Raw genomic sequence first — 17,407 nt, 5'->3', positions numbered from 1 at the left:
TATATTGTTTCCAAGGATTAAGACAAAACATGTTGCTCTCTTCACCGGGAATCTCGAGTTTGGATCCTAAAAATAAAAAAATTCTTGATAAAAAACACTTTACTTTTTTGATATAAATTTGAATTAGTCGGGCCAATGAGCTTTAAATATCTAATAGTTAAACAAGGGAAATAGAGAGAGGCCATAGAAGTAAAAAACTACTATGTTATTTTTTTGTGTTGACGATTCTTACGGATTTTCTTTCACATTCTATTCGGCATAATATATACATTTTCACATAACTAATACAAATATCATTTATAAAAAACTGAGAAAAATAAGAACCAAACATTGTAGTGTAAACATTAACTCTCCTTGCCACACACCAACCAAAGGACCCTTTATTGTTCGATTAAACCAAACAGTACAGAACAAAAAAACACCCTCCTAATTCCTAACACAACTCCATCATCAAGAAGTGTGGGTAATTTCTCGGATGCTCACTCAACTTTTATTTCATCTCATCAAAATCATTAAAATATATCTCTTAACAAAAGAATCACTCAATTTTAGTTAGGTATCACAGAAAGCCACTAAGCAATCTTTATGAACCAAAAAGTCAGTCAATTTTGACTAAGTATCATAAAAACGTCTCCTTTGTCTCCTCCCACAGTAACTTCCTGTGATACTTAATTCGGCAAAATTGAGTAACCTTTTTGTTAAGAAAAAATGGTTTAGCGATTTTTGTGATACCTAAGTAGTTGAGTAACTTTTTTCATTATATTCTTCTCTAAACAGTAACAAATTCCATGAATTCTGAATCATTCTCCATTGCTAACAAAGTCTCAGGCACAAGACAAACTTCAATATCTACACTTCCTTCTTCAACTCCAGGAAATAATGTAACTTTCCCATCACCTTTATTTGCCATCCCACTCCTCACAGCCACTGGTTTGCCCCAACCAAAATCACAACTATAAATACTAAACTTTGGTGAACTACTAATTGTCAATCTATTAGCCACAAAAAGTGCATTTCTACTAAATATCACAGGCTTTTCCACCCACCCTTCGTATAAATTGACCACTTCTTCATAGTTTTGTGAAGCAACAACTTTGTTCATTTGCAATGCTGCCCAGCCAAGTCCTTTTTCTAGTATTTCCCCTGCTGTTATCTTAATTGGCTTGAAATATGCTGCATTTCCCCAGTAACCTTCGGGTAGAGGCGGATTTAGCCTAGTTCTAGTGCCTATGATGATGGTGAGCGTGACTTCTTCGTTGGCGTTAACCTGACGACAAAGAGTAACGGACCTGTTGGAAAATATTAGAGATGGAAGTACTAATTAGAAGAACGCGTTATATATGAATATATAAGATGCAATAATTAACAGTAAAAGATACAAGAGAGTTTTGGATGTGAAAAAGTTGGTTTAAGGCATGATATAGATGGCGATTTTTTTCAAAGTAAATTTCAGTCGCTACTCAGGTGCAAACAACTAAGTGATATCCCACTTCAAAGCAATAGTGGAGCCAAGATTTTACGTAAGGGGAAATATGTACTAAAGTGTCACGTCTGGGATTTCATCCTGTAGCCTAAAATAATTTTTGAACCCTCTTTGACACTATATTAAAATTTTCTCTTATGTCAAGGAAATTCAATAGTTTATCAGTAACAAAAAACTTGTTTTTATTTGCGCAACATACTTTTCAATGAAGGGGATCCACTTCAACCTCTTTGACCCTATGTAGCTCCATCTCTGCTACGTATCAAGAAACAATGAACCACTTAGTAATCTTCTACTGTCTTTCTAGAAAGAACAAAGAAAAGGGACTCTTGAAGCGAGTTCAAAGATGATGAGCAAAGGATGAAGTCAAGGAAATTCAAGATATGATTTTCTGGCCGGTGTGGTAGGTACTTATAGAGAGCGAAACATAAACAATGTACCTTTTCATGAATAGATGTATCCTATAAATATCGGATACATCTTTTCAATTAATGAACAGACATGTTGTATACAAAAATTAAAACAATAGGCACATTAAATTTTGAATCTCTCCAAATAAATTATAATATACCTCCATAGATGAGCCAAGAAAGCTTGCAGAGAAGAAATGGACTTAGTACCCATTTCAGAGTTAGCTTTTGCTTTCAATTTACACACACTTTCTTTACTGAGATGAAAAATTCTTTCCTTCAATGGTGGCAGCTCCATACACTCATATAATTTTTCATCATCCAATTTCAATGGGAGTTGAATTGGAGTCTTTATATTCTCAGGAAACCATCTTGTTAACACCGGAAATCGACTAATAAACTCAAATCCATGGGATATTTCAGCCCAAGAATTAAAGAAATGCCAGAAACAAGTCCCGTCTCCTACACTATGACTCATAGTGCAACCAATAAAATAACCGTCTACGAGTTCTGTTACTTGTACTCCAAGGAGAGGCTTTGTAACACATTGCATGTTACGTACTTTATTGAGTGGGAAAAGTGAATGAACAATAGTTGGCACGTAACAAGATTCAAGAATCTCCTTTACTGTTAACTCTTGAGCGATCGCGTGAGTGAATTCAGCTCCAGAGTTATCACAAGTGATGGAAAAAGAAGTAATTGAGTCATCGTTGGGATTTTTGGTAGCAGAAAAACGACCGGCTAGTGGAGGGAAAAAGTCTAAGGTGCGCGAAAGCGAGGTTTTCAAGTGGTCCACTAAAGAAACAGTGGAGGTCAATGATTTGAACATATTAGTGTTGTTTTTTTCTTGTTGTTGAGGAGTTGGTTTTTTGAAGAGTAGACCTTTTTGGATAGTGTCAACAAGGAGGAATTGCAAGTCCCATGGTGTCATTTCAATATTTTGGGAAATGAGTTTGCTGCCATTGCTTGAGTTTGAAGATGCTCCAACTAAACAAGTAGAGATGATTTGAACTTCTTCCATTTTTTTTTTCTAAGGAGGAAGTGGAATGGGATTTAGTGACAGAGAATTGAAGAGCCTCTATGGTTTTATGAGGAAAGGATAGGGTGTGGAAAGTAGAGAAAATGACAAAAGTGGTCTCTTGTGTTTGGGGTAGGTTCTAAATAGTCCCTAAAGTATATTTTGAATAGTTTTGGTCCTTTAAATTTGTAATTTTCATCAAATATTTAACTAATTTTATCTATTAGATTTGATGAGAACTGTGGAAAACAGATTAAACTATAAACACCCAGAAAGACTCATTAAATCTTAAAAACTACAACACAATTACCTGTGCTAGACACACAAAAATAGACCAAACATAACAAAATTGCACATAAAAAAATTATACCATATTCCAAAAATAGAGTGAAAATAGCATAACTGCAAAACATAATACCTCCAAACGGAGTTCCTGCTAAATTCTTTGTTTTTTCAACGTACCCATTAAATCTAACAGACGTAGTTTCTTTAATATTTGATAGAGATAAAAACAAATACTCACTTTTACCAAACTTAAGAACAAAAATGTTCGGAGTATACTTTAGGAACCACTTTTTGTCATTTTCTCGTGGAACGTATATATAATGGGAGCAGTTATCTAAGAAAAATCAAATCATTTTAAAGATTAATTAGCGAGGAGGTGAAAGATGAAATAGCACTAGAGGGGAAATGAAATACTCCCAGCATCTCAATTTACGCGGCACCTTTTGAATTTCGCTATTCAAACAAGTCCTTTTTTTAATCATAATTTTTTATATACTTTCTAAATATTTTGAATTGTCTATTATTGTGGGTTATAGCACTTTTTACATAATTTCAAAATATATAAATTTTATTCAAAAAGCTTAAACAATTTATGTACAAATTTACGATTAAAATTAAACTATTTGAGTCTCGAAATCGTGTCACGTAAATTGAAAGTTGGGAACACACGAAAGATGTCGCCACTAGACAAGTTGGTCGAATACGTACAACATAAAAATATGTGAAATTCAGAAGATTTTTATTTTTTATTTGTAAAATATCTAAAAATAAAACACAAAATATTTACAGATTTTCATTATTCAAATGGTAAAGAATTACTCCTTCCGTTCAATTTATGTGATATAATTTAACTATGCACGAAGTTTAAGAAAGAAATAAAAATTTTATTAAAATTTATGGTCTAAAACAGCCATTGATATTTGTGTGTTTGTAAATCATTTTATTAAGGGTAAAAGGAAAAATTTTAAGTTAAACAAATTTTAAATAAAAAAATATATCATTCTTTTTCTAATAGATTAAAAAAAAGTGTATTACATAAATTGAAAGAGTCACGAGTACATTTAACCATTTCCTTCTTAGGGATGAGAAAGACAATAATGAAAGTCATTTTTGTCCAAGCAATAATGTAGCTGACATGACATGATCAGAAGCACATGCTATGAGATCTAAAATTAAATTGCTTCACCTAACAAATTTACCAAATATTTGGATCCAAAATATAAAAAAGTGTATATTTGACCTTTTTTCAACAGCAACACAGGGGTATATTTGGCTTTTTTGGTTAAAAATGTCATGAATTAATCCACAAGCGTATCTAGCCTTGTAGAAAGGGCCTAACTTTCTATGCGGAGTATAAATTTATATGTAAAAAATTATAATAAATAGTAGATATGAACTCATAACTTTTAAAATATAATGGGTTCAATGCTAAAAATCTTAAGATTAAATCAATAGAGGTTAAATTTTCGATCTGAATTATCTTAATAATCTTAAAGGTTAAATCCATAATATTTAAATCATAAATTCTACTCTGCTCACAATAATGCTATCCTATTCATTTTTGGTCCCATGCAAATCAAGATCAAAATCAATTGACAAGTCAATCTATGACCCTTTGGGGCGGGTAATTAAGAGCATGTACAAACATTGGGGCAAGACCTTATATCCTTGTCTGCATGCATGCAACACACATAAACTGTTTTTACATCCCACTTCATATATGGCTAATTCAAATTATAAATATTCAGATGTTTAAAAAGTATTTGTTTTAATTATTCAGTATTTAAATTTAGATATGATATTTTAATAATCAAATATGTATGTAAAATAAGATATCTTAAGGTTATCGCATCCAAGAATATGACTAGTGATCAATAAAGTTCGTCGGCAACCATGAGATTTAGATTCAAATTTTAGTGGAGACAAAATTAGTAGGTAACTTTTTCACATATGTCCAAATCTTAATGGATGGAGTTACTCGGTCTACCGGTGTTGGTGGGAGACAGCGGGTATTTTATGAAATTAGTCAAGTGGATAGAGTTATCCTATGAAATTGGGGCAAGACCTTTGATCGCGTGTCTGCATGCATGCAATAAACATAAACTTTTGTTACATCCCCATTCATATATGGTTAATTCAAATTATACATATTCAGATGTTTAATTTTTTTTATTTTTTTTTAGTTATTCAGTATTTAAATTTGGATGTGATATTTTAATAATCAAATATGTAAAATAAGATATCTTAATCTTAAGGTTACGCATCCAAGAATATGACTAGCGATCAATGAAGTTAGTCGACTACCCTGAGATTTGGATTCAAATTTCAGCAGAGACAAAATTATTAGGTAATTTCTTCACATATGTCCAAGTCTTAATGGATGGAGTTACTCGGTATACCTGTGTTGGTGGGAGGCAACAATTACTTTATGAAATTAGTCAAGTGGATAGAGTTATCCTATGAAATTAGTTGAAGTATGCATAAGATGACACCGATTATAAGACAATTATAAAAAAAATTAAGGCTACCATTTGGGACAAAATAGAACAGACTTGTTACTTAGTACATGTACTAGTGGAAAGTAATAGATACATTTTGGAATTAGTCAAGTTGATAGAGTTACTCGTTGATGAGTGATAGTACGTACTCAGAGACCGAGTTATTCGGTATCGACAACAACATACCTAGTGACTAGTGTAGTCTCACACTAAGGTATGGGTAGGATAAAATGTATGCGTTGCGTTACCCCTACCTCTGTGAGGTAGAGAGGCTATTTTCGATGAACCCTCGACTCAAAAGAAAAATATGCAGGAATGGGCCCGTGGAATTAGTCGAGTGGGCGGGATAACTTGTTACTTATCTTTGATGGAACTGGGATATATAATTAGTCGACGTGTGCACGAGCTGACTCGACCACGACAATAAAAGAATCTTAAGACTACCATTTGGGACAAAATAGAAGATGGACTTAGAACTCATTGAATCTTATTTCATGGACCACATTTGCACTCTAGTAAAAACTAAAAACAAAGGAATGTATGGTAAATTCCTCCTAGAACTATATACATCTATTGTGTACCAAATTCCATACTGAAAAATCCCCTGCAGTTTCTAGGGTTTCATTTTTCTGTCAAACCCCTTTTTACTTACAAAGCAAGCACAATAATCCCAATATCAAACACATATATGCAACCGCCAAATACATTCCAAATTGGTTTAGGATTCATATAACTACTGCTATTAGAATTTGGATATATATATTTGTTTGTTTTAGTATTAATTTCATTATGATGATATCTTCCCTTCTTTGTTTTGCTACTTCTTTGTCTGTAAATGCAATTAAACTCACTAATCTTCGTGTTTTTGGACCTGGTTTGAATCCCTTTGCTCCTTACAACTTGGCTAATCATTCCTCTCGCTAATACCTCTTATTTTTTTGCTACAATTTTGTTTTCTTGGTTCTTGTTTTTCAATCAATCATCTAAATTGAAGTAAAGAGTCTTTGAAATTATCACTTTTTTGGGTATTACATCAGAAAGATTGTGTTTTGAATGCAATTAAGCTCACTGATCTTCTTGTTTTTTGCCCTGGTTTGAATCCCTTTGCTCCTTACAACTTAGCTAATCATTCCTCTGGTTAAACCCTCCTTTTTTTTTTTGGCCACTATTTTGTTTTCTTGGTTCTCTTTTTTCAATCAATCATCTAAATTGAAGTAAAGGGTCTTTGAAATTATCACTTTTTTGGGTATAATCATAAAAATAGAACAATCTCATCAGAAAGATTGTGTTTTGAATGCAATTAAGCTCACTAATCTTCTGTTTTTGGACCTGGTTTGAATCCATTTGGTCCTTACAACTTGGCTAATCATTCCTCTCCTTAAGCCCTCCCTTTTTTTTTTTTTTTTTTTTTACCACTATTTTGTTTTCTTGGTTCTTTTTTCAATCAATCATGTAAATTGAACTAAAGGGTCTTTGAAATTATTACCTCTTTTGGGTCTTATTAGTTGCTCAAGAATTTGTTGGTTGTTTGGGCAATCAGAAGATAATAACAATCTCATCAGAAAGATTGTGTTTTTAGTGATGTAAAAGAGTCTTGAGATTTACTCATAGAGTTGTGTGTTAGAACTTGTTGATTGTGAGGGAATATTGGTGTTTTTTTTGTTGTGGTTGAGGTTTGTATTTCTGGAATTTGGAGCTTGGTTTAGTAAAGTGGGAAACAGAAAAAAAGAGAAATGCAAGAAGAGCGATTGAATATAAGTAGGGGGTCGAGAAGAATGCAGGTTAGTGGAGGTGGTGATATGGATGACCGAGGTTGGACTCTGCTTCATATTGTTGCTCGGAAAGGTGACCTGAAAGAGGTATATTTTCTTTTTATGTTGCATCTTTGATAGTGTATTATTATACATTTTATACTGTTCAATGTAATTTGTGTGTTCAATATATGAACTTATTTTTAATACATACAGATACTAGGAAATATTGACTATTTATGTAAATTTAGTTAATACTAATAGGAGCTTGGCGAGAAGAAGAGACAAACTAGTTGTACTCTTCTATAAAGTTGCACCTTGATTCATAGAGTATCCCGCAAGATGATACCTTTAGGAAAGAACTACGGGATTGAAATTTATGTACCGTTGTGAATTAGTAGCGAAGAAACTTATTTGATTTTTTATTTTTTTTGGATGAAGTAAGTGGTATTAATCAAAGGCATCAAGAAGATGCAATAATTACAAGATATAGCATTTGAGCTTACAAAAAAAGACTGGCTGGCTGTACAACAAGTATCTAAGCTAGAATTAATGAGCTAGTAAAATCCAAAAGTTGTTCTGCATTATCTACAGGGACCAATTTGGTTCAACTAAACAAATTGGCAATACACCTTGCTCTCAAAAGACCCAAAGGTGTCGACACCCCCTGAAGACATCTCCTATTCCTTTCTAACCAGATACATCAAAATATACAAGCTGGTACCATGTTCCAGATCTTCTTGATGGCTTTGTCAACTTTCCATAGATTCCAGATCTCATAAGCTTCCTTTATTGAGCGGGGGATGGTCCAATTAACACCAAAGAGGCAAAAAAACAGATTCCAGATTTCTGAGGCCACTTCACAGTGGAGGAAAAGGAAAAGATGCCTGGTAGTTTCAACCTCCTTTCTGCACATATGACATCTGCTTGGAAGCTGAGTGTTCCTTTTCATCAGGTTGTCTTGAGTAAGACAAGCCTCATATAGAGCTGTCCAAGTGAAACATATGACTTTAAGCGGTAGTTTTGTTCTCCAAATGAGCTTCCAGGGCCAATTGTCTATGAATGGGTTTCTAGAGCACATTTGATGGTACCCTTCCTTGACTGTGAAGATTCTCCACTGTGTTGCCCCCATTTGAGTTTGTCCGCTGCCTGGGGATTGATGTGACATTGTTGAAGTCTCAAAAAAAGGTCTAGCAACTCATTCACTTCCCAATCGTACATGTTTCTTCTGAAAGACAGATCCCAAATGTTCCCTTCTCTGTTAGCAGCAATTACAGAATTGGGATCTTGAGCTATTCTGAACAAATTTGGAAAGTCATCCTGAAGAATGGTACTTCCAACCCATTTGTCCTTCCAAAATCTTAAGAGTGAGCCATTGTCCACTTCAAAATGAGTCTGTTGAATAAAGGTGTCCCACAATCTTCTAATACCCTTCCAGAGACCCACTCCATAAGGAAGATTAGAGGCCTTTGTGCACCAATGATCCAATATTCCATGCCTTTGTGCACCAATGATCCAATATTCCATGTTTAGCTATCACAACATCTTTCCATATCCCTGCATCCTCCAGGCTGAATCTCCAAAGCCACTTCATCATCATGCTTTTGTCATGAGCTGCAAGGTCCTTGATTCCAAGACCTCCTTGAAGTTTTGGTTGAGTCGCCTTCTCCCACTTGATGAGATGGTATTTGTGGTCCTCACTGTTGCCTTCCCAGAGAAAATCTCTCCTTAACTTGGCAATCTGCTCCAGAACATCAGTTGGAATTTGAAACAGGGCCATATAGTAAGTAGATAAGCTGTCAAGAACACTGTTGATCAGTGTCAGCCTGCCACCAAATGAAAGACACTGCATTTGCCAAGTTGCCAATTTCTTTTCAAACTTTTCAATAATTCCTGTCTAGATTTCAGTAGATTTGTATTTAGCACCCAGAGGAAGACCCAACTAAGTGGAAGGAAATGATCCAATCTTGCAACCCATGATATCTGCTAGCTCTTCCATATTTGATACATCATTAACAGGATAGATAGTGCTCTTAAGCATGTTCATATGCAGACCTTAAATAGCTTCAAAAATAAATAAGGTTAAGTTAAGCTTTGTCACTTGTGATCTCTCAGCACCACAAAAGATCAGAGTATCATCTGCATACAACAGATGAGAGACATCAGTTTGAGGTCTTGGGTTCCGTCCTATCTTAAATGGCACAATCCATTGCAAATGAATAGCTGTCTGCAACATTTTGCTAAGTCCTTCCATTGCCAAAATGAACAAAAAAGGGTGAGATCGGATCACCCTGCCTGATGCCTCTATGAGGGGAAAAGAACCCCACAAGTCCCCTGTTAACCAAAATGGAATATTTGACAGTAGAGATGCTATACTTTATCCACCTGTTTCCAAAGCCCATACGCCTCAGAATGTTAAGGAAATATGACCAGCTCACTTTGTCAAAAGCCTTCTCTATGTCTAGCTTGAATAGCAACCCTGGTTCTCCACCCTTTAGTCTCCAATCTAGAGCCTCATTAGCAATGAGTGATGCATCTGTGATTTGCCTTCCCCTAACAAAAGCGTTCTGACTCCCCGACACCAATTTCCCGATCAGTGTTTTGAGTCTTTCTGCAAGTAGCTTTGATGCAATTTTGTAGACACTACTAATTAGGCTGATTGGTCTGTAATCCTTGAGTTCGATTGCCCCTTTCTTCTTAGGAATCAAGGATATGAAGGAAGCATTGATGCATTTGACCATGTGACAGTGGTGATAGAAGTGCTTCAAGGCATTGATGGTCTCATTTTTGATGATCTCCCAAGCATGTTGAAAAAAGGCCATAGTAAAGCCATCCGGCCCTGCTGCCTTATCTGGAGCACAATTTTTAATGACTGAATGAATCTCATCTTCTTCAAACTCCCTTTCCAGCCAGATCTTTTCTTCTTGAGAGATTCTAGCTAGATTATCAAATCTAACCGATGGTCTCCAAGGTTCATTCTCTCTATACAACTGTTGATAGAAGCTCAAAATCTCCTCTTTGATTTCTTCTTTGTCTTCAGTAATGGACCCCCTTACTTGTAGCTTGTCAATGCAGTTATACCTTCTATGCATTAGCCATGTTTTGGAAAAACTTTGTGTTTCTATCCCCATCTCTGAGCCGTAGACATCTTGACTTTTGTCTCCAAGATATCTCTTCAATCCTTGCTACTTCTTCTATCTGAGCCTGCAAATTAAGCAATTGAATCTTTTCATCTTCCGTAAGGATTCTACCTTCAGAAGATTGCTCCAGTCTTGAAAGTTCATTTAGAGCCTTGCTTCTTTGGTCTTCCAACTTCCCAAATACCTCTCTGTTCCAGTCTTCTGTGTTAGAATGAAATCAAGACTACTCACAACCTCATAACTATTCCACCAAGCTTTTACACAATCAAAAAACCCCTCTGTCTGCAGCCACATATTTTCAAACTTGAAGTAAGATGTGCTAGAATCGCAGTCCCCACACTCCAACATCAAAGGCTTATGATCAGAATCCACTCTAGGGAGAGCTATTTGTTTTATAGCCTTAAAACAGTCATTCCAATCTGGAGAAATCAAGAATCTGTCTAATCGTGATGCCTGCAATTGTTCAGTTCCTCTAGACCAAGTGTATTGAGCTCCCAGAAGAGGCAAATCCATGAGACCCAAATCTAGTATAGTATGTGAGAAAGTTTTCATGCGCTTGTCCTTCTGTGACAATTGAATTTCTCATAATCAAATCTACACACATGAAAGTCTCCTCCCAACACCCAATAACCGTCCCAAGTGCCCCTTATAGAAGCTAGTTCATACCAAAGATCCTCCCTTTCATTATTGCTATGTGGACCATACACCCCAGTGAAACACCACCTGAATTGCTTTTGCAGACTCTCCTGAATTACGGAAACTGAATATGTTCCAGGCTCAATGATGATGCTTTTCCACAGCCTTTTGTCCCATATTATTAGAATTCCCCCCCGGGTTCCACTAGCTTGTAAAACTGCCCAGCTAGCCCATCTATTAGCCCAGAGAGAGCCTACAAGTTGATGTGACCAATCCTCAATTTTAGTCTCTTGCAAACAAACTATATCAGCCTTCCAGTTCATCAATAGAGATTTAATGGTACTCCTTTTCTGACTTCCATTCAAACCCCTGACATGCCAGCTTAAGATTTTTAATTTCATCTTGACTGTGCTTTGTGAAACCTACCCCTCAACCTTGATGGCTCGGCATCCTGAATTAAACGTGAAGATAATCTTTTTAACTCAGTTGCCCCTTTCTTCTTTTTTGGCTTTGACCCGCTCTCTGAAGATACCATCTGTTGCTGCTGCTGCTGCCTCCTTTGTTCCATCCTTATGATCATGTCAAACAGTTCATGTTCGAATCCGACGACATTAACCCCAAAAGCTTTGCAAGCCTTGACCATGATCAATTTAGTCCAATTAGAAGTAAAAATAACTGATGGGGTTTGGACCACCTGATGGTTATGAACATTGTCTTCATACCAAGGAAGTGGTGGCAACCCGTTACATGCAATAGAAGACTGGTCAGAATCGGATGCAATTGCAGGATTCATAATCTGCGGGGGAATTCCAAGTGGACCAATTTGTTGAAATTCTCCAATTCCAGATGCAATTGCAGGATTCATAATCTGCGAAGGGATTCCACGTGAACCAATTTGTTTCTTAAAAATGAGGAAAATGATTTCTCAGCATATAAACAAAATTTTTTGCCAGTATAAAATTTGTGCACCTCCCAAAACCCAAACAAAAAAGAGAGAAAAATTGCGCCATCGTATCTTCCATTTTTTTTTCCCCTCTTCATCTCCACTTGATGCCTACGGTTGTCATCATTGCGTCTTAAGGGGAGAATCCTACAAAGAAAGTGTTACATTTGATAAGAGGGATAGCCTATTAGGACATGAGAAGAATCTTGTATTAGGCAACTGGATAGCTCTTCTGAAGAGAATTTTGTAAACAGAAGACTCCTTAAAGCTTATTCCATTGACTCTTATGTTGTCCAAAGAAAACAGCAAATATGTAAGGTCCATGAAGCAACAACACAATGCTACGTATTGAGAAAGGAAAATTGAAGTCTTTTCGTCATATTTTTAGCTCCGTAGAAAGTTATGAAGTTTTTATTTCCATCCCTCAGTGGCGTTGAATCTGTTATGCTAAAGTTCAGCTTATGCTGGTATGCTCATCTTCACAATATCAAATATTATTAGGAAATATGGCTAAAGTTGGAAGGAAACCATTGATTTGATCATCTTTAATTCATTAACAATCTTTGGGCAGAGACCCTTACTCTTCCGTTTCATAGAGGAAATCACATAGACAACAATCATTTGTACTTCCAAGAGTGAGGCGAAGTGATAAGATTGATCCCCTTAGATAAAGAAATTTTAGTAGGTTGCAGTTTGCTCACACGATTTTTTTGTTCAACTGAATACTAAGATTAACTGATTTCGATTTTGTCACAAACGTTTGCTCAATCTTTTCCTGTCGCGATAGTATTTCATTGCAGAATGTAGCTTTTCTCGGTATTATCAGCCCCTTTTCATTACATTTTCGGTTTACCTTGCTTCCTTTTTCTGATTTTTTATTTGTTTCTTTATTCTTTTAAAGAAGTAACTTATGCTATGAGAGTTTCTTATGCATGTGTACTTCCGAGAGATCCATGCCTTTTAAACCCTTTCTTCTCACTGTAATATCTTTGCCTTGCTTTCCATTGGTTATGTTATTCTGATTGTTTTTTATATTTATCAAACAGGTTAAGAGACTTCTTAATGAAGGCATGGATGCAAATGTGACTGCTGAGGGCCGAAAGTCGCTCGGTGTGACTCCACTTCATCTTGCTGCTAAGGGTGGTCACCTCCGAGTTATGGATGCATTGCTTGAGAGAGGTGCTGATATTGATGCACGAACCAAGGGTGCCTGTGGATGTAAGTATTAATATTCATTAGGGTGTGAAGGAAAATGTTTTTCAGAAAAATATGTGGGTTCCTTACTTATTTTCTTGTTCGGTACATAAACAAAAAATATTATCCTAAATGCATTATATATAATCTCGACAAATACTATGGGAGGTGGGGTGAGGGATAGGGGTTTTTGGGGGCGCGGGGGGGGGGGGGGGGTAGGGATGGGAGCTACGAGGGTGGGGGTGATGATGAGGTGAGTTGGAGGATGGGAAAGACACAATCAATGTGGAATGCCACGTGTGTAACTTGTTTTCCCTACTTTCACTAGGGAAATCATTTTCCTCATTTTTAATAAACTTGTTTCCCTAGATAAAATATTTCCCAAAATTTTTGACCAATTGAACATGGGAAATTGGAAATTTTTTTCTGGAAAATGACTTCCTCCATACTGAATACACCCTTTAAGCATCTTTTCCCCATTATCAGTTTTAATTAATCATTGTTCATCTTCTCTGACATCTCTTATCTTCTTTTGTGCTCGTTTGTTTGTTCCAGGGACTCCACTACATCATGCAGCTAAAGAAAGAAAGAGGAAAGCAATCAGATTCTTGATTAGAAATGGTGCATTTTTGCCGGATGACATCCATGATACCAGGTTCAATCCTCCACTCCACTACTGTCCTGGTCTCGAATGGGCTTATGAGGAGATGAGGCTGCTGCAACTAGAGAGTTCATCATCTGGTGAGGCCTCTTACAGCTCGGGAAACTAAAGTGCAATAAGACTTTTCTGTGCACATGTTCCGCGAGGAAGAAATGTTGACAAGCACAGCCATGTTCTGGATTTCACTATTCATATTCCACTGTCATATCTAGAATTGTTGTCATTAAACTCCACAGTTGCAGACTTGCAGCTGGATTTGGAGCCTTGAATATATGGTTTGTCTTTGTAGATCGCTTGTATTAGTTTTGACCAAGTAATCTACAATGTGATGTGGTATTCACTTCAGTTGCTATGGTAGTTGCAGACTTGCAGCTGGATTTGGAGCCTTGAATATATGGTTTGTCTTTGTAGATCGCTTGTATTAGTTTTGACCAAGTAATCTACAATGTGATGTGGTATTCACTTCAGTTGCTATGGTAGTTAAAGGCTCAACGAAACGTTTGTCTGCTGTGTGAATGTTTCTGAATCTTCTTGTCTGAACTTTATTAAACCTTGTGATGTAAACATTTCATTTCGTTGAACTTTCACTTGGCTTATGCAAGTTCCAACCTTGTTGATGCCGAGCTGCTGGCTTAAAAGTATTCCATAACTAGTCTCTTGCAGCTGAGAAACTAGCAACAAGTAATTTTGGTTGAAGTTGTTTAACCCTTTTTGCTGATAACCGAGAAATTTCTGAGGTCCATTTGGCGCATGATTTAAAACTCAATGGATAATGGACCGGTTCTTTGGCCTTTCTCCACTCAAATACAAGATTTGTTTGGTTGAAATTAACTTGCATGTCTGTTTTCATCACAGAAATTGAAATTTCTAATTACAGAAGAAACCAAAAATGAAGATGCTATTGGAATTGCTTTACTTAAATCTCTGTCACAATTTGGTGTGGAATAAAGGGTCTTAAAACTCTGAATTCCTTTCATATCCAGCGTTTGTTGCGTTTTGAATCATTAGCTCCATGGAACCATCGATCCAAATGAACATTTATTGGTCCTTTAGTCCTGCAAGCATAAGCACTACTTTCTCTGAGAATCATTTACACCTTGTTTCAAGAGATTTAAAAAGAGGGAACCATAATCTTTATCTTTTATAAATCAGTGCATATACATTATACCAGTATAATATGTGCATACATTACACATTGATTATACACTTATTATACTCGGAATAAACACTAAGGACGATTACAAATGATTACAGCAAGTCAGTAGAATTTTTTTCAGCTGCCTAGCTAAAAATGTTATTCAATTTAAGGTTTAACATTTGGAGTATGTAGTAACATAACAGGGATGATCCAACGTCAGTTAGCTCAACATCAAGAATGAGTCTAGTTTCATTTATTTATTTATTTATTTATTTTAAAAATGGACCATAGACCGAAATCAATAAAAGAAGTTAGTTCAAGTGGTGATAATAGTCCAAAACTATATGAAGAGATTATAGTCCATGCACTTAACTAAGTTTTTTCAGGGTGTCTTGTTTCACGAGATACTTGCTACCTCCCACCAGAGCAGGTGTGGTGTAATTCTATTCATACAACTTAAGACAATAGAAAGAAATCACCTACTGTTTTTGCCTCTACTCACATCTATTTAAACTCTTCTATTAACTATCGGTTAACTTCATACTATTCTTTGTTTTGAAACATAAGAATTTGTTTCAAAATTTAGAAACTCTAAACCATAATGATAAAATAAAAGCAGAAAATTAAGGTAAATCTTACACTGGAAGCAGAGCATCGGGTATTAACTCAACGCTTGAAACTAATCTGCAACCAAATAAACACAACCAATTAAGTTGATTAGAGAATTTTTTTTTTTTTATTGTTGATTAGAGAATTTTTTTTTTATTTTCTTTTCTTGTTTAACTTTTAAATTCTATCTAACAAACGACTTGTCTAAAAATCTAAAAGTTCATCAACAATTCTACATTTCATTTTTGGCTAGTGGCTAAATGTCATTCCATCCATGATCCATCACCAATCAAATTCAGCTAATAAAAATAAATAATTTTACATTCTCTATTTAGTGACATATTTACAACAAGACACCAAGTGTAATCCCACAAGTGGGGTCTGAGACAAATGTTCGGACATGTTTAAGGTAACAATTTTACAGTCGCAACAAGTATTATGACATGATTTAGATAATAATATTTCTTCAAAAAAAAAAAAAATCATACCAATTCAGTCTATATTACATAAATTGAAACAAAAGGAATGTTTTTTTTTTTTTCAAGAACTTACTCTTTGCAAACAATGGAGGCTTCACCAATTGAATCAAGCTGATCCAATTCTTCCTAAATAACAATACGAAAAATCCCAAATCAGGAAAAAAAAACACACACACACACAGAGTAAATAGTACTCTCACTGTCCCAATTTATGTGAATACACTTTTCTTTTTAGTCTGTCTCAAAAAAAATGTCACATTTAAATGATTTTACTTAAAACTTCTCCTTTTGTCTTTAATGAAATTATTTAGTGTCGCAAAAATATCTTATTTTACGATCTTATTTTGAGAACACGAAGGGAGTAGGAGCCCGTTTTTCTTATAAAAAATGTTTTTCTTTCTTAAAAACTAATTTGTCTTAAAACCTACAAAAAAAAATTAAAACTATAGGCTTATCACATAAATTAGGACGAAGAGAGTAGGTATTTTTAAGGCTAAGATGGACCAAAAATTGAAGAAAAATAGTGAAAAGTAACCTGAATGAATTGGATTTGCTGATTGAGAGCAGAAATTGCAGCAGCAAGACGATGTTTGCCCATAACCATATTATTCGGAGCCCCAGTTCTTGAAACGGGTCTTATGGATGATGATGATGATGATGAAGGAAGGTCTGTTTGTTGTATTTCATTGAGTTCTTGTGAAGTAGATGATGATAATGACTCCATTAAAGGAAAAAATGAGAAGAATGGATATTGATTTGTGTGTTTCTTATGTTTGGTGGTTTGTTTTTTGTACCGACAGATGAAAGAAATGAATAATGACTAGTCAATGTCGGGGGTTGTAAGAAAGTTGATCAAAGGAGGAGTTGTTGTAAGCATAGGGAATATTATATGGTCAAAAAGGTTAGTTGGGGACTGAGATTTGCGGGAATTTGGAATAAAGTAACAAAATAGTATCATCAAAAAGAATATGATGTGCTGTGTGAAATTTCAAATTCCGTAAAAAGGTGGATGAAATAATATCACTTTTATTTTTTTAACAGGCGTTTGGATATGTGATTTCATGTCATGATTTTATGTCGTGAAATAAAATTAATTATTTTTCATCTCTTTAAAGGAAATTATTTGGGATTTTAAATTATGATTTCAAATTTTTTAAATGTA

The 17,407-nt window shown here is 35.2% G+C and overlaps 3 protein-coding genes and 1 long non-coding RNA gene across 5 annotated transcripts; 2 read left to right on the top strand and 2 right to left on the bottom strand.

Annotated features, from left to right (window-relative positions):
• Nucleotides 1-277: 277 nt before the first annotated feature.
• LOC132040430 (uncharacterized acetyltransferase At3g50280-like) lies at nucleotides 278-3,009 on the bottom strand. The gene is made up of 2 exons (XM_059431068.1): nucleotides 2,055-3,009; nucleotides 278-1,289 (listed from the first exon to the last, which is right to left on the bottom strand). Exons 1-2 carry the CDS (start codon nucleotides 2,912-2,914, stop codon nucleotides 770-772), a joined length of 1,380 nt encoding a protein of 459 aa, XP_059287051.1. The 5' UTR covers nucleotides 2,915-3,009; the 3' UTR covers nucleotides 278-769.
• Nucleotides 3,010-6,246: 3,237 nt separating this feature from the next.
• On the top strand, nucleotides 6,247-14,307 carry LOC132038911 (phytochrome-interacting ankyrin-repeat protein 2-like). 2 transcript variants are annotated; one of them, XM_059429402.1, is made up of 3 exons: nucleotides 6,247-7,553; nucleotides 13,211-13,382; nucleotides 13,914-14,307. In XM_059429402.1, the coding sequence occupies exons 1-3, from the start codon at nucleotides 7,428-7,430 to the stop codon at nucleotides 14,126-14,128; spliced, it is 513 nt and encodes a 170-aa protein (XP_059285385.1). In that variant the 5' UTR covers nucleotides 6,247-7,427; the 3' UTR covers nucleotides 14,129-14,307. The 2 variants fall into 2 exon arrangements, with proteins under 2 accessions (XP_059285385.1, XP_059285386.1); XM_059429403.1 differs by having other exon boundaries at nucleotides 6,249-7,539.
• Nucleotides 8,712-9,089, top strand: LOC132038914 (uncharacterized). The gene is made up of 3 exons (XR_009410312.1): nucleotides 8,712-8,853; nucleotides 8,900-8,947; nucleotides 8,979-9,089. It is a non-coding gene; the product is annotated as an uncharacterized LOC132038914 (long non-coding RNA).
• A 430-nt stretch (nucleotides 14,308-14,737) lies between the features above and the next one.
• On the bottom strand, nucleotides 14,738-17,121 carry LOC132038913 (guanine nucleotide-binding protein subunit gamma 2-like). The gene is made up of 4 exons (XM_059429404.1): nucleotides 16,781-17,121; nucleotides 16,319-16,371; nucleotides 15,797-15,841; nucleotides 14,738-15,074 (listed from the first exon to the last, which is right to left on the bottom strand). Exons 1-4 carry the CDS (start codon nucleotides 16,967-16,969, stop codon nucleotides 14,993-14,995), a joined length of 369 nt encoding a protein of 122 aa, XP_059285387.1. The 5' UTR covers nucleotides 16,970-17,121; the 3' UTR covers nucleotides 14,738-14,992.
• Between the last annotated feature and the right edge of the window lie 286 nt (nucleotides 17,122-17,407).

The sequence above is a fragment of the Lycium ferocissimum genome, chromosome 12 (assembly GCF_029784015.1).
Source record: "Lycium ferocissimum isolate CSIRO_LF1 chromosome 12, AGI_CSIRO_Lferr_CH_V1, whole genome shotgun sequence".
NCBI classification, from domain to species: Eukaryota; Viridiplantae; Streptophyta; class Magnoliopsida; order Solanales; family Solanaceae; genus Lycium; species Lycium ferocissimum.
The sequence above is the reverse complement of the archived record's forward strand: the minus strand, read 5'-3'. Positions and strand labels throughout refer to the sequence as shown.

Coding starts and splice junctions, on each gene's coding strand:
- LOC132038913 (XM_059429404.1), bottom strand. CDS start 16,969: ATGGAGTCATTATCATCATCTACTTCACAAGAACTCAATGAAATACAA. Junction 16,372..16,780: donor AGCAAATCCAATTCATTCAG/GTTACTTTTCAC, acceptor ATTGTTATTTAG/GAAGAATTGGATCAGCTTGA. Junction 15,842..16,318: donor GCCTCCATTGTTTGCAAAGA/GTAAGTTCTTGA, acceptor ATTTGGTTGCAG/ATTAGTTTCAAGCGTTGAGT.
- LOC132038911 (XM_059429402.1), top strand. CDS start 7,428: ATGCAAGAAGAGCGATTGAATATAAGTAGGGGGTCGAGAAGAATGCAG. Junction 7,554..13,210: donor GGAAAGGTGACCTGAAAGAG/GTATATTTTCTT, acceptor TTTATCAAACAG/GTTAAGAGACTTCTTAATGA. Junction 13,383..13,913: donor AACCAAGGGTGCCTGTGGAT/GTAAGTATTAAT, acceptor TGTTTGTTCCAG/GGACTCCACTACATCATGCA.
- LOC132040430 (XM_059431068.1), bottom strand. CDS start 2,914: ATGGAAGAAGTTCAAATCATCTCTACTTGTTTAGTTGGAGCATCTTCA. Junction 1,290..2,054: donor TTCTTGGCTCATCTATGGAG/GTATATTATAAT, acceptor ATTTTCCAACAG/GTCCGTTACTCTTTGTCGTC.